Source organism: Megascapheus bottae, chromosome 6, assembly GCF_031878675.1.
Source record: "Megascapheus bottae isolate mThoBot1 chromosome 6, mThoBot2.hap1, whole genome shotgun sequence".
Lineage (NCBI taxonomy): Eukaryota > Metazoa > Chordata > Mammalia > Rodentia > Geomyidae > Megascapheus > Megascapheus bottae.
Window position 1 is genome coordinate 49,562,462 of NC_143514.1, and position 14,387 is coordinate 49,576,848.

At 40.5% G+C, this 14,387-nt stretch overlaps 1 protein-coding gene across 1 annotated transcript in view; it reads left to right on the top strand.

The window, feature by feature from the left end:
* Positions 1-14,387, top strand: part of Ndc1 (NDC1 transmembrane nucleoporin) — a 50,097-nt gene that overhangs the window by 6,090 nt on the left and 29,620 nt on the right. Inside the window, exons 4-7 of the mRNA XM_090334798.1 lie at positions 750-924; positions 2,886-3,024; positions 7,125-7,233; positions 11,022-11,073. Of these exons, the coding sequence (XP_090190924.1) occupies positions 750-924; positions 2,886-3,024; positions 7,125-7,233; positions 11,022-11,073 (475 nt within the window). The remainder of the gene's footprint in view (positions 1-749; positions 925-2,885; positions 3,025-7,124; positions 7,234-11,021; positions 11,074-14,387) is intronic.

Sequence of the window (14,387 nt, forward strand, 5' to 3'; positions counted from 1 at the left end):
TGGAAATTTTAAAGATGGGTATAGAACCATGCATTCCCATGTATACCTTAGCCCTGTTTTTCATTGGTTATTTCTAGAGTATAGTCTCTGTTCCCTCTCTAGTGTTCATCTGGGATCACGTGCATCATTATTCTAGCTTCCTATCAATAGACGTAGTCTTGAGGACTTTCTGCTTTGGCTGGTGGCCTGGTTTTATGATCCTCTTAATCTCAGCCTCCCACATAGCTTAAGATGAGTGGAACATGTCACTGTGCTTAGTTCTGGGTTGAGAAGTCTCTTGAACCTTTCTCCCTAGGCTGGCATTCAAACCAGAATTCTCTAGATTTCTCAGCCTTCTAAATAGCTGAGATTATAGGCATGAGAGTCATTGGTACCTGACAAGAAATACTTTTTTTTTTTTTTTTTGCCAGTTATGGGCCTTAAACTTGGGGCCTGATCACTGTCCTTGGACTTTCTCAAGGCTAGAACTCTACCACTTGAGCCTCAGCACCATTTCTGGCTTTTTTTTACGTATGTGGTACTGAGGAATCAAACCCAGGTCTTCATGCATGCTAGGCAAGCACTACCACTAGGCCAAACTCCCAGCCCAAGAAATACTTTTTACTTAGAATTGTTAGCCCAGCGTTTTTCTGCACTGCAATTGACAATGGGTATCTTCCTCCTGTGGCATCTTGGTGCCAGGACAAGTGGGAATGACATCGATCTTCTAATTTGATGTGCTGTAGCTAAAGTTTGTGTTTTCTTTGCAGTTGTTCCTTCTGTTCCCTGCTCCAGACTGGCTCTGATAGGAAGGATCATTCATCCTCAGCAACTCATGCACTCATTTGTGCATGCTGCCATGGGGATGGTGACAGCTTGGTGTGCAGCAGTGATCAACAAGGGCCAGTACAGTTTTCTTGTGGTTCCCTGCACTGGTACTGCGAGGTATATTAAATACATTTTTTTCTTTGTAACAAGCTCAGTTTAGCAAAGTTTTAAGAACATTTGTGTGTGGAAGGTGATATGCTGGGTGCTGCTGGATTTATGAGACTGATTCAGACATAGACTTAAAAGCTCCTTGAGAGCTGAGAATAATAGGATTTGACATAACAGAGATGGATGTAATAGGAAGAAGGAAGTGAGATGAGCAGATACCTCCTCTGGGATCTCAGAAAGCAAGGAGGGTCTGCACATCCAGAAGAGGAAGCATATAGTTGGAGTTCAAATGATATAGTTTGAAAAGGATGAATTTTAAGAAAGAATTTCCGGTTGGGTGCTGGTGGCTCATGCCTGTAATCTTAGCTGCTGAGGAGGCTGAGATCAGAGGATTTTGATGCAAAGACAGCCTGGGCAAGCAAGTCTGTGAGACTCTTTACGTAATTATTACTACTTTTTTTTTTTTCTCTCGCCAGTTCTGGAACTTGAACTCAGGGCCTGGGAGCCGTCCCTTTTGGCCTTTTGTAAGTAGGTTATTGCAGATAAGAGTCTTGGACTAGCTGGGCATGGTGGCTCATGACTGTTATCCTAGCTTCTCAGGAGGCTGAGATCTGAGGATCAAGGTTCAAAGCCAGCCCTGGCACAAAAGGACCTGAGACTCTTAACTCCAATTAACCTCTAGAAAATGGAAGTGGATGGGGCTTGGCTCAAGGGTAGGGCGCCAACCTCGAGCTGAAGAGCTCAGGGATAGCACCTAGGCCGGGTTCAAGCCCCATGACCCATTTAAAAAAAAAAATTATGGGAAGATAAAAGTTTATGTTATTAGATAGATGCCTCTAGTTTGTAGTTTTTCTTCCTCCTACCGTTTATTTATTTATTTATTGCCAGGCATGTTATTAGATAGATGCCTCTAGTTTGTAGTTTTTCTTCCTCCTACCATTTTATTTATTTATTTATTTATTTATCTATCTATTTATTTATTTGTTTGTTTGTTTATTGTTAGTCCTGTGCTTGAGCTCAGGGCCTGAGCACTGTCCTTGGACTTTCTCAAGGCTAGAGCTCTACCACTTGAGCCTCAGCACCAATTCCGGCTTTTTTCTATGTATGTGGTACCGAGGAATCGAACCTGGGTTGTCGTGCATGCTTGGCAAGCACTCTACCACTAGCCAAACTCCCGGCCCCTTATTTATTTTTTGGTGCTGGTCTTAGGGCTTGAACCCAGGACCTGAGTGCTGTCCCTGAGCTTTTGTGTTCAAAGCTAATGCTCTACTACTTCTACCTTTTTGCTGAATAGTTGGAGATGAATGTTTCATAGATTTTCCTGCCCATTTTGGCTTTAGGCCACGATCTTCAAATCTCAGCCTTCTGAGTTGCTAGGATTACAGGTATGAACGTCTGATGCCTGGCTGGATGCAGTTTATATAGGTGACAGGTTCTTAAAAAAAAAAAAAAAAAAGACAGGGGCCTGGAGTTTGTCCTAGTGGTTAAAGTGCTTGCCTAGCATGCATGAAGACCCGGGTTCAATTCCTTGGTACCACATACATGCAGAAAAGCCGGAAGTGGTGCTGAGGCTCAAGTGGTAGAGTGCTAGCCTTGAGAAAGTCCAAGGACAGTGCTCAAGCCCTGAGCCCAAGCCCAGGACTGGCAAAAAAAAAAAAGACAACATAGATGCAGCCTGAAGTTGTAGGATCTCTATCAGATGCACTGCAGGTACAGTTGAACAACTTGTAAGCGGTCAGCTCATTACTTATTATTACTGTAGATATTTTTTCTCATGTCTGATTTCTGGGGAATATCAGGCATCAAGGAGAAAGATTTTGTTAATTTTTATTCATGTTTCTCTAATGAGTCATTTTGTTAGAATTTGGGACATTTTAAAAGTGATTGACTCATTATTTTGCTTGTGGTAAATATTTAGCCTGGAACAGTGAGATGTGTCCTTGACTATTAAACTTTTCCTTCCCTTTCAGCCTAGACAGCCCTCCTGCACAGACCTGCTTAAATGAATATCATCTGTTTTTCTTACTGGCTGGAGCATTCATGGGCTATAGCTATAGCCTCCTGTACTTTGTTAACAACATGAACTATCTTCCATTTCCCATCATTCAGGTAAAATATCTGTCCAGTATTACATTATAGTAGAATTTAGCTACATTAAGACTGCAAGTATATATTCCATACCTGACCTCATCTGATTAATTCAAGATACCATCAAGAAAACAGCACTCAAGTCTTCAAAATGCCATTTCAAGAGAAAAGGCTTGAGTATAATTTTGAGAGCAGTAGCTGTCCTTCCTTGGCTGTTCCATTCAGAACAATGTTTTGTCATCTTCCCTGTTTGATAGTGGCACCTCCTAGCAGGTGCTAGGAGGGAGGAAGGATTGACCTTTATGCAAACAATTCTGCAGTTGTAGCTGCTTTTTAGACTGAAGAACCTCATGAGCTTGTGGTTTTGTCATCATTTTAAAATAAGACAAGGTGTATATAAACCTGGTTTGAGCAGTTATAGTATTGAGACTCTCAAATCTAATATGATTGTGGTTATGCCTGGAACTCAGAACCACTTCCTCTGACAGAAGAGTTGGTTGAGATATTTCCTTGTTAGATCATGGCTTTTCTCAGACCATTTTTATTATTCTCAGTTATACTGTAATTCACTTCATTTCTGCTCTTGTAGGCTGAGCACTGAGCATTGCAGCAAAAACATAAGGATCAGTTCTTTCCTGTCTGAGCCCAGTTTAGTAGGGAGCAAGCAGTGAGTAAACAAGTGATGGTCATAAGAATGTGATCTATGAGAATTCAGGTTCTCCTGGTTTAATGCCATTTCTCTGCATACATTGTAGTATAATGGCAATATGCAGCATTATTACTATTATTTTAATTTTTGGTGCCAATACTGGGATTTGAACTTGGCCTGGGCACTGTCCCTAGCATATTTTGCTCTAGGTTAGCACTTTAGCATTTGAACCACAGCTTTATTTACATAGCTTTATTTCTTTGGGTGATTAATTGGAGATAAAATCTCATGGATTTAACCTGCTTAGGCTGGTGTTGAACTATGATTTTCAGATTTCAGCCTCTTGAGAAGCTAAGATTATAGGCAGGCTACTTTTTCTTTTTTAAACAATGTAATTTTAGGGGTTGGGAGTTTGGCCTAGTGGTAGAGTGCTTGCCTAGCATGCATGAAGACCCAGGTTCAATTCCTTGGTACATAGCAAAAAGCTGGAAGTGGTGCTGAGGTTCATGTGGTAGAGCTCTAGCCTTGAGGAAGTTCAAGGACAGTGCTCTGGCCCAGGACTGGCAAAACAACAATAACAACAACAAAACCAATGTAATTTTATTGTTATTATTGAGGTGTTGGAGAGAAGGGTTACCATTTCATAAGTCAGGTAATGCATGAGTAATTTTCTTTTTTTGGACAATGTCAACTCTTTCTTTGCATTCTCCCAGTTTTCTCTTTGCATCCCTGTTCAAAAGTTGCATACTTTCCACAAAGTGTAACTGAATCTTTTTTTTTTTTTTTTTTGCCAGTCCTGGGCTTAGGCTCAGGGCCTGAGCACTGTCCTTGGATTTTTCTCAAGGCTAGAACTCTACCACTTGAGCCTCAGCACCACTTCTGGCTTTTTCTAAGTATGTGGTACCATGGAATTGAACCCGGGTCTTCGTGCATGCTAGGCAAGCACTCTACCACTAGGCCAAACTCCCAGCCCCTTGTAACTGAATCTTATAATTGCATTTGTTCACCCTTCCTCACCTTTTTGCATCCTCTGATGCCTCCCCCTAAGAAGGCAAAAACTCCAAAGTCAAGACATCAACACCACTACCACCACTAACAAAAACAAACAAACCCATATTTTCATGTCCTGGAATTGGTTTTCATAAAAAGTATTTTAATGCTTAGAGGAGTTATCCTGTTGGTTTCCTCCTTTCGTCTGACTGCGTTTGAAGACCTAGAGTCCAGTATAGCTAATCATGTCCAGTTGTAATTTAGATCTAACTTCTATGCAGAAGAAAAAAACATGCACTTTCTCTTTGAGGTTGGCTAACTTCACATAATCTGATTTATTAGAGGTATATCCATTTCCTTGCAAATGACATAATCATATTCTTTCTAATGGATAAGTAAAATTCCATTGTGTATATGTAACATATTTTTTGATCTACTCATCTATTGTAAGCATTTGGGCTATTTTCATACTTTGGTTAGTGCGAATAGTGTAGCATTGAACATGGATGTTTAAATGTCTTTTCAGTATTCTGACTTGTAATTTTCTAGGTAGATGCCCAAGAGTGGTATGGCTGGGTCATGGGGAAGTTCTTTGTCTATTTTTTTTTTTTTTTTTTTTTGCCAGTCCTTGGCTTGAGCTCAGGGCCTGAGCACTGTCCTTGGACTTTCTCAAGGCTAGAGCTCTACCACTTGAGCCTCAACACCACTTCCGGCTTTTTTCTATGTATGTGGTACCGAGGAATCGAACCCGGGTCTTCATGCATGCCAGGCAAGCACTTTAACCAGTAGGCCAAACTCCTGGCCCCTTTTGTCTATTTTTTTGAGGAACCTCCAAATTGCCATCCAGAGTGTTGTGCCCTACTTTACAGTCCCACCAACAGTGCAGTAGGGTTCTTTTTACCCCACACCTCTGCCAGCATTTGTTTGAACTCTCATTGTTGGCTAATGTAACTGGGGTGGGATGGAATCTCAGAGTTGTTTTGATTTGTATTTCCTTTATGGCCAGGGATGTTGAGCATTTTGCTTAATTCTTACTCATGGGCATTATTTTTAAGATTATAGGTTTTGAGCTGGGCCTAGTGGTACATTATCTATTATTCTAGCACTTGGAAGGCTGACACTCAGGGAGCATTGAGTTCAAGAGCAGCCTGGGCTATATAATAGCACTCTACTCTACCCCTACCTCCTCAAAAAAAAAAAAAAAAAAAAAAAAAGCCAGGTGTAGTGTTGCATGCCTATAAACCTACCTACTCAGGCAGAGGCAGAGGCAGAGGCAGGATCCTATGAGGTTTGAATGGATTAAAGGGCACAACATGCTTAGAATAATATCTTGTAGGTGTAAACAAAGATTGTTAGCTGCTTTTGTCTCTGTATGGTTTTGCTTTCTGCTATTTCGCAGTGGTCAACCATAATCTGAAAACATTGAACTTTTTCAAATATTGACTTTTTCAAAGTCTAGAGAGTATCAAGAATGTATTGATGCTGTTGATTTTCTTATTTTTCATTTCTTATCGTTAGTTATATAAAGGGAAATACTAAATATTTTGACATCAAAAGTAATGTTTTGGCAGTATTCAGGTTTGATTCAGATCTTTGTGCTTGTTAGGTAAGCTCTCTATATCTTGAGTCACACCTTGAACCCTAAAAATAGTTGATTTGTGTCTGTGGGGGGGGAATTGGGGTTTGAACTTGGCATGGGCGATGTCCCTGAGCTCTTCAGCTCAAGGCTTCCACCCTACCCTGAGCCAAGCCCCCGCTTCCTTTTTTTTAGAGGTTAATTATAGATAAAGAGTCTCAGATCCTTTTGTACCCGGCCTGGCTTTGAACCTTGATCCTCAGATCTCAGCCTCCTAAGTAGCTAGGATTACAGGCGTGAGCCAGTGGTGCCTGATTTTTGTTGCTGTTGTTTGTTTCTAGAATAGTGTTTGTTTTTTATACAGTGATTTTTATTTTTATTTATTTTTTACTATGATAGGGATCAAATTCAGAGCTTACACCTGCCAGATAAAGTTTTCTGCCACTAAGCTAACCCCTCAGTCCATCATGATAATACTTTTTTTTTGGTGGGTCATGGAGCTTGGATTCTGGGTCTGGGCACTGTCCCCGAGCTCTTCAGCTCAAGGCTCCCGTCCTACCCCTGAAGCCACAGCCCTACTTCCCCTTTTCTAGAGATTAATTGGAGATAAAAGAGTCTCACAGTCTTTAGTGCTCAGGCTGGCTTTGAATTGAGATCCTCAGATCTCAGCCTCTGGTGTAACTAGGATTACTGCGCCAGCTCACAATACATGTTGTATGTTGACTGTTACTTTCAAGTCCTTTGTGTTAGATGACATGAAATGACTAGGTGTGCTTGCCTATAATCCCAGTACTTGGGGAGGCTGAGGCTACATAGACCCTGTTTCCCAAAACAGATAAAATAGGTGATGTAAAGTACTGTGTGATTTGGATGTGTCATTTAACTCTGTTCTCTTTTTTTCCACAGCAATACAAGTTCTTGCGGTTTAGGAGATCTCTGCTCTTACTAGTTAAACATAGTTGTGTGGAATCACTGTTCCTGGTTAGAAATTTTTGTATTGTGTATTATTTTGTTGGTAAGGATTTCTGCTTTTTAATGTTACAAAATTATTCTGTATTGTATTTGTATCTTCTTATACTTGTAGGTATATGATTAGTCCAATTAGTTAGTTGTTTTTTTTTTTTTTTGTGGGTCATGGGGCTTGTACTTGGCCTGGGCACTGTCCCTGAGCTCTTGAGCTCAAGGCTACTGCCCTACCCTTGAGCCAAGCCCCATTTTCTACTGGTTAATTGGAGGTAAGAGTCTCGAAGGTCCTTCTGTGCCTGGGCTGGCTTTGAATCTTGATCCCCAGATCTCAGCCTCCTGAGTAGCTAGGATTACAGGTGTGACCCACTGCACCTGGCTGTAGTTAGTTGTTTAAATAGGAGGTTTAGTTAATGAAAAATACTGTCAGTGTTATATAGACATATAATGAAGATTTTAGCTTTTAAAAAGAGTAACTTAAGGTCTTTATAATAACTGAAATAACTCACAAAAGAACAAATAATGCATGATTCTGCATATGAAGATCTAAAGTAATCAAACATGTGGAAATACAAAGTAGAATGCTGTTCCTGGAGGTTGAGAAGAATAGGGAAGGGCTAGAACTCTTCAGTGGCAAAAGTGTCAGTTATGCAGGCTGAGAAAGTTCTGGAGAAGGTTGGGCTTAGTGTTAGATACATGTAATCCCAGCAATTGGGAGGCCGGCCTGGACTACTTAGTATCTCAAACAAAACAAATAGGCTGGGTATGGTAGGCACTTTGTGCCTGTAATCTCAGCTATTGGGGTGGTTGTAGGTAGGTGGAACAGGTCTGAGGCTGGCTTCAGGCCAGACTCTTAAGATGCTATCTGAAAAATGAGTAAACCAAAAGGGGTTGGAGGCATGGCTCAAGTGGTAGAATGTTTGCCTAGAAAATAGGCCCAGCAGGGCAGTGGTGGCTCACACTTGTAATCCTGCTACCCAGGAGGCTGAGATCTGAGAATCGAGTTTCAAAGCTAGCCCAGGCAAGAAAGTCTGTGAGACTCTTATCTCCAATTCACCACCAGAAAATCAGAAGTGGTGTTGTGACTCAAAGTGGTTGAGCACCAGCCTTAATCAAAAGAGTCAGGGACACTCAGGGATAGCACCCAGCACCTGAGTTCAAGCCCCACAGGTGACAGAAAAAAAAAAAAAGAACCCAAACAGCTGGGAGTTGGGCGTAGTGGTAGAGTGCCTGCCTAGCATGCACGAAGACCTGGGTTTGATTCCTCATACCACATACATAGAAACAGCCAGAAATGGTGCTGTGGCTCAAATAGTAGAACACTAGGCCTCGAGAAAGCCCACGGACAGTGATCAGGCCCTGAGCCTAAGCCCTCCCCCCCCAAAAAAAAAGCAACAAAAACACTAAGTCCCAAGTTCAAAAACTAGTACTGTTTAACAAAAGTTCTGGAGTTGTTTAATAACAACATGTATGTAGATAGCACTCCTGTGCTTCACACTTACAAATGGCAAGCTTTTGTGTTTTCTCCACAATAAAACTTTATTCTTTTAGAAGAAGAGATAAAAGATGAATATGATTATTTATCTAGACATAACATGCTCCTTTACCTAAGCTTGTAACTTGATTACTTATACAGTAATAATAATGTCTTGTTGGTAAAGAAACCTTGAAGACTTTATTATTGTGAATTTTAGGAACAGAAATTGAAATTTAGCATAGTGTATATAAGTTAAAGACCTTAATCTCCTCAACCAAGATATAAAGCAAAACCTAACATAACATAGCTACTGTTGTCAGACAAAAACTTTGTGATTCAGCTTTTTCCAGATACACTCCAAAATGGTTGTATATAAGCCATTTAATTTACTTTTTTTTTTTTTTACTTGTAGTTTATATGACCCATTTTCTACATAGCTGTTGGAATTGTATTTCTTTTTTTTTAAACATTTTATTTATTTATTTATTCATTTTTTGCCAGTCCTGGGCTTGAGCTCAGGGCCTGAGCACTGTCCTTGGACTTTCTCAAGGCTAGAGCTCTACCACTTGAGCCTCAGCACCACTTCCGGCTTTATTCTATGTATGTGGTACCAAGGAATCGAACCCGGGTCTTCATGCATGCTAGGCAAGCACTTTAACTACTAGGCCAAACTCTCAGCCCCTGGAATTGTATTTCTGATGTTAATACTTTATTAACCTGCTATAGCTGTTCTGGTTCCTGCCCTAGAGTTGTTTGGTTTGACACAGTGTGGTGATGGTGTCAGCATACCCATTCCCATGGTTAACTTGCTCTTCCTTTTTTTCTTTTTCCTCTGTAATATTTTAAAATAATCTTTTTATATTATTGGCCGTTATTTCCCCTTCACATGTATTGAGGAACACTGTTCTTTACTGTTGAACTGGCAAGCCATTTTTCTCTTTTTCATCTTTCATAATACCAAGTTTGAATCTCTCACGTTGGATTCATATCAACTACCATCCTGCTATTGCAGTCACTTACTCAGTTTCATTAACTTTTTTTTTTTGGCTGGGCATTGTTCCTAAGCTCTTCAGCTTAAGGCTTCCACTCTACCCCTGAGCCACAGTGCTACTTTCAGTTTTCTGGTGGTTAATTGGAGATAAGAGTCTCATGGACTTTAGTGTCCTGGCTGGTTTTGAGCTGCGATCCTCAGATCTCAGCCTCCTGAGTCGCTAGGCATGAACCACCACACCAAGCTTCTTTGGGCTTTTTTTGTGCCAGTCCTGGGGCTTGAATTCAGGGACTGGGCCAGTCCCTGTGCTAGCATTTTTTTCATTTGGCTTTTTGGGTGGTTAATTGGAGATAAGCATCTCATCGATTTTCTTTCCCAGGCTGGCTTTGAACAATGATCCTCAGATGTCAGCCTCCTGAGTAGCTTAGGTGTAAACCACTGGCAGTAGCCTATAGTTACAGGCGTGAGCCACAGTACCTGTACCCGGCTGGACTTGGCACTCTTGCATGGCTTTTTTACTCATTACTGTCACTCTACCACTTGAGCTATATCTCAACTTCCAGCTTTTGTTTTAATGATTAGAGTCTTGCATTTTTTTTGTCCTGACAGTCTTTGTCCCATAATTTCGAGGTATTAGGCTTCTGAGTAGGTAGGATTACAGATATGAGCTACCAATGCCAGGCTTCATTGGTTGTAAGGTAAGGTCTTCTTTATGCCAGCCTGAGCTACTTGTGCTTTCCTGTGATGCTAGAAATGACAAGTGTCCTCTACTATGCTGGGGTAGCAGATCTGTGCCACTGCATCCAGATATTGATTGAATTGGAATCTCATATACTTTTATAACCAGGCTGGCCTCATACTCAGATCCTGTGATCCACCCTGCCCTACTAGCTCTAGGATTACAGTTGTTAGCCACTGCTAGCATTATCACCTTTCTTTGCTGCATTTTTGGTCTTCATTTTGGCTAGTTTCCTTTTCTTCTGTTTAAACCCTTTTTGTTTTGTAGTATGTCATGTGAGACAATTAGGTACCACAGCTGTTTGCTTTGCTGTATCTGATCTGACTTAGAAATGTGATGGGGTTGGTCATAGATGATAATATCCATCTATCTATGGATTTGCGTACTGAAAACCTAGAAGTGCTGTATGCATTTTATTAATATACCATGATATCTCAAATTTGAAACATCATGACAGAAATATATGTATCATAATTATACAAAGCAAAACTTTTTCTTCCTATCCACTCTTAATCAAAGAGTTTAGGATTTTAACCTGAGAACTTGCTGTCTACTTCAACTTCAGAGTCTAAAGCATGATCAAGATGTTTTATTAACTTTTTATGTTTATTGCCTGATTTTTTTTTTCTTTAGGTTATGTACCCAAAGCTTGGATTAGCACTGCTATGAACCTTCACATAGATGAGTAAGTGATACTTTTATTTATTTATTTATTTATTTATTTGCCAGTCCTGGGCTTGGGCTCAGGACCTGAGCACTGTCCTTGGACTTTCTCAATGCTAGAGCTCTACCACTTGAGCCTCAGCACCAATTCCGGCTTTTTTCTATGTATGTGGTACCGAGGAATCGAACCCGGGTCTTCATGCATGCTAGGCAAGCACTTTAACCACTAGGCCAAACTCCCGGCCTAAGTGATACTTTTAAATTCTAAGTTTAACTGTTTCTTTCCTTTTAAACATCTGCTAGTTTCCAGATGCTATGTTTAGATTTATTCTTTAAGTACTTAAAAAAATGGATAAGACGAAAGAAGGGAGGGAGCCAATGTATGTAAGGAGAATGCCTCGTTCCTCTCACACAGTATACAGACGGAGAACCCTTCATGCTGCTGCCCATACCTCTTCACTGAACTGAGATAGGCTCAGCTTTGTTCTTCATACAACCATCCTGTGTTGGGCTTCGAGCCTATCCTATATAACACTTGAATGTTGTACACCATACATAGTTTAACTGTATCTACCTAACTGCTCAAATGTGGTTGTTTCAATATTTTTCTGAAAGTTTTCTGAATCATTAATAAATCATTTTTTGTTGTTGTTGTTGTTGATGTTGTTGTCCTTCTCCTTCTCCTTCTCCTCCTCCTCCCCCTCCCTCTTCTTCTTCTTCTTCTTCTTCTTCTTCTTCTTCATCTTCTTCTTCTTTCTTCTTTCTTCTTTCTGCTTTCTTCTTTCTTCTTTCTTCTTCTTTTGTTGGTTGTGGGACTTAAACTCTGGGTCTGGGCCCTGTCCCTAAGCTCTTTAGCTCAAGGCTATCACCCTGGAGCCACAGCCCAACTTCCATCATTAGTTCTTCTGAGAGAGAAATTATGTTTTTTTTGTGTACTCATAGTTTCCATGGCTTAAAATTTCAACGGTAGATAAAAGTATATACAGTGAAAAAAATGCCTCTGGCTGCCTCTTTTTGATTTTTCTCTTCATCAACTCCCCTCGCCTCCCTCTTCCTCACCCCCCCCCCCCCGTCGGTCATGGGGCTTGAACTTAGGTCCTTGACACTGTCCCTGAGCATTTTCACTCAAGTCTAGTATTCTACCATTTTGAGCCATAGCAGTTCGGATTTTCTGATGGTTAATTGAAGATACACATGGACTTTCTTGCTGGGGCTGGCTGGCTTTGAACGTCAATCCTCAGATTTCAGCCTTCTGAGTAGCTAGTATTATAGTTGTGAGCTGTTACTGCCCTGTCATTTTATATCAATACTTCTTCTCATTTACCTATGAGGAAACCAAAATTGAGCAAGATGGCAATTGATTGGAAGCACTGGAGTATGTGTATTCTAGTCACCCTTTCATGCTTTGCACATAGAAAAAGGTTAGATCTATATGTAATAAATGTCAGTTTTCTCCAGTGTTCGTCCCTTATTGTTAGTCCACTGTGAGTTTGCATCATAATCATTTTGTATCATATCACACCATCCACTAGTATTTTGATAAATAGGAATATTGGCATATATGAGTATTTAAGAGATTAGGCTTATTAACCACCTCAATTTCAATACTTATAAAAGTTTTCCTAGGTAAAATTTTATTTTATTTTTCTCGGTTATAGAACTTGAACTGTGGGCCTGGGTGTTGTCCCTGAGCTCTTCAGCTCAAGGCTACCTCTCAACCCCTTGAGCCACAGGGCTACTTCTGGTTCTCTGGCAGTTAATTGGAGATAAGAGTCTCATAGACTTCAGTGTCCAAGCTGGCTTTGAACCTCGATTTTGAGATCTCAACTGCCTAAGTAGCTAGGATTACAGGTGTGAGCCACTGCTAGATTTGAAATCAGATACATGTGTCATTATGTTAGCCCAGATTTTTGAACTGGGAGATTTAGTATAATACTTTTAGAATTTTTTTTTTTTTTATCCAGTCCTGGGGCTTGACTCAGGGCCCCGGGCACTATCCTTGAACACTTTTTACTCAATACTAGTGCTCTGCCTTTTTTTCCCCTGTATACTTGGTACCGAGGAATCAAACCCAGCTCTTTGTGCATGCTAGGTGAGCACTCTACCAGTAGGCTACATCCCGGCTCTGCTTTTGTATTTTCACTCAAAAGATGTTCTGGCCAGGTGTAATGGCTCATGCCTGTAATCCTAGCTACTTAGGAGGCTGACATCTGAAGATTGAGATTCAAAGCTTTTCAGGGCACTTAAGACCATGAGACTCATATCTTCAATTAACCACTAGAAAATGGGAAGTGGGGCTGTGGCTCAAGGGGTAGGGCGGTAGCCTTGATCTGAAGAGCTCAGGGACAGTGCCCAGGCCCCAGAGCTCCAGCCCCATGACCAACACCCCCTCTGTCCCCTTCCCCCCCAAAAAAAGATGTTCTGTTTTTTTGGCTAAGTGCCTATCCTTTCTGAATGTCAGACAGTAAATGTTAAACATAGCTAACTCCTTCCCCTCCCCCCAGTGAATGTCAGCACTATGTTGGGTGCTTTTAATGTAAGTTGCTTGAAATCTTATACTAGCCCTAAGAATTTGAATGGAGAGATCATACCACTATTACGTGAATGAAGAAAATGTGTGAGGAAAATGAGAGTGGGAATGGAGGAGTGATTAACCTAATTACTATGCTTACAAATGGCAGAGATTCAAATCCTGATTTTTACAGTTTTGGTTGTGTGCTTATTAAGATTCATGGTTTTGTTAACTGATCTGTTCAAAGTTTGGTAATGTATCAGCTTTTAGTTTTATTTATTTATTTATTTTTTTTAATCCTGCTAGTTTCTTAAATTGCTTGAAAAAATAGAAGTAATTGTTTTAGTAGGCTGTACTTCTAACCACTTTGAAACTATTTATAGGGTATACAGATAAAGTTGTAATCTGGTCCTGGAAGGGTCCTAATCACTTTGTTGTTTTGTTTTGAGGCAGTCTTATTATGTAACCTAAACTGGCTTACAACTGAGCATCTTACTGCCTCCTCTTACCCAGTGTGGGATCTCAGGCATGAGTTATTGTGTCCAGCTTCTTTGTTATTTTTTGTTGTAATTAATAGAAGGGATACATGATTTTTTTTTTTTTTTTGACCAGTCCGGGGGCTTGAACTCAGGGCCTGGGCACTGTCTTTGAGTTTTCTCAAAGCTAGCCCTTTACCACTTCAACCACAGCACCACTTGCTGCTTTTTTTGAGTATGTGGTATGGAGGAATTAAACTCAGGGCTTTGTGCATGCCAGGCAAGCACTGAACCACTAGACCATACAAAGTTTTAAAGTTCTAAATAACTACAAAGCAGCAATGGTAA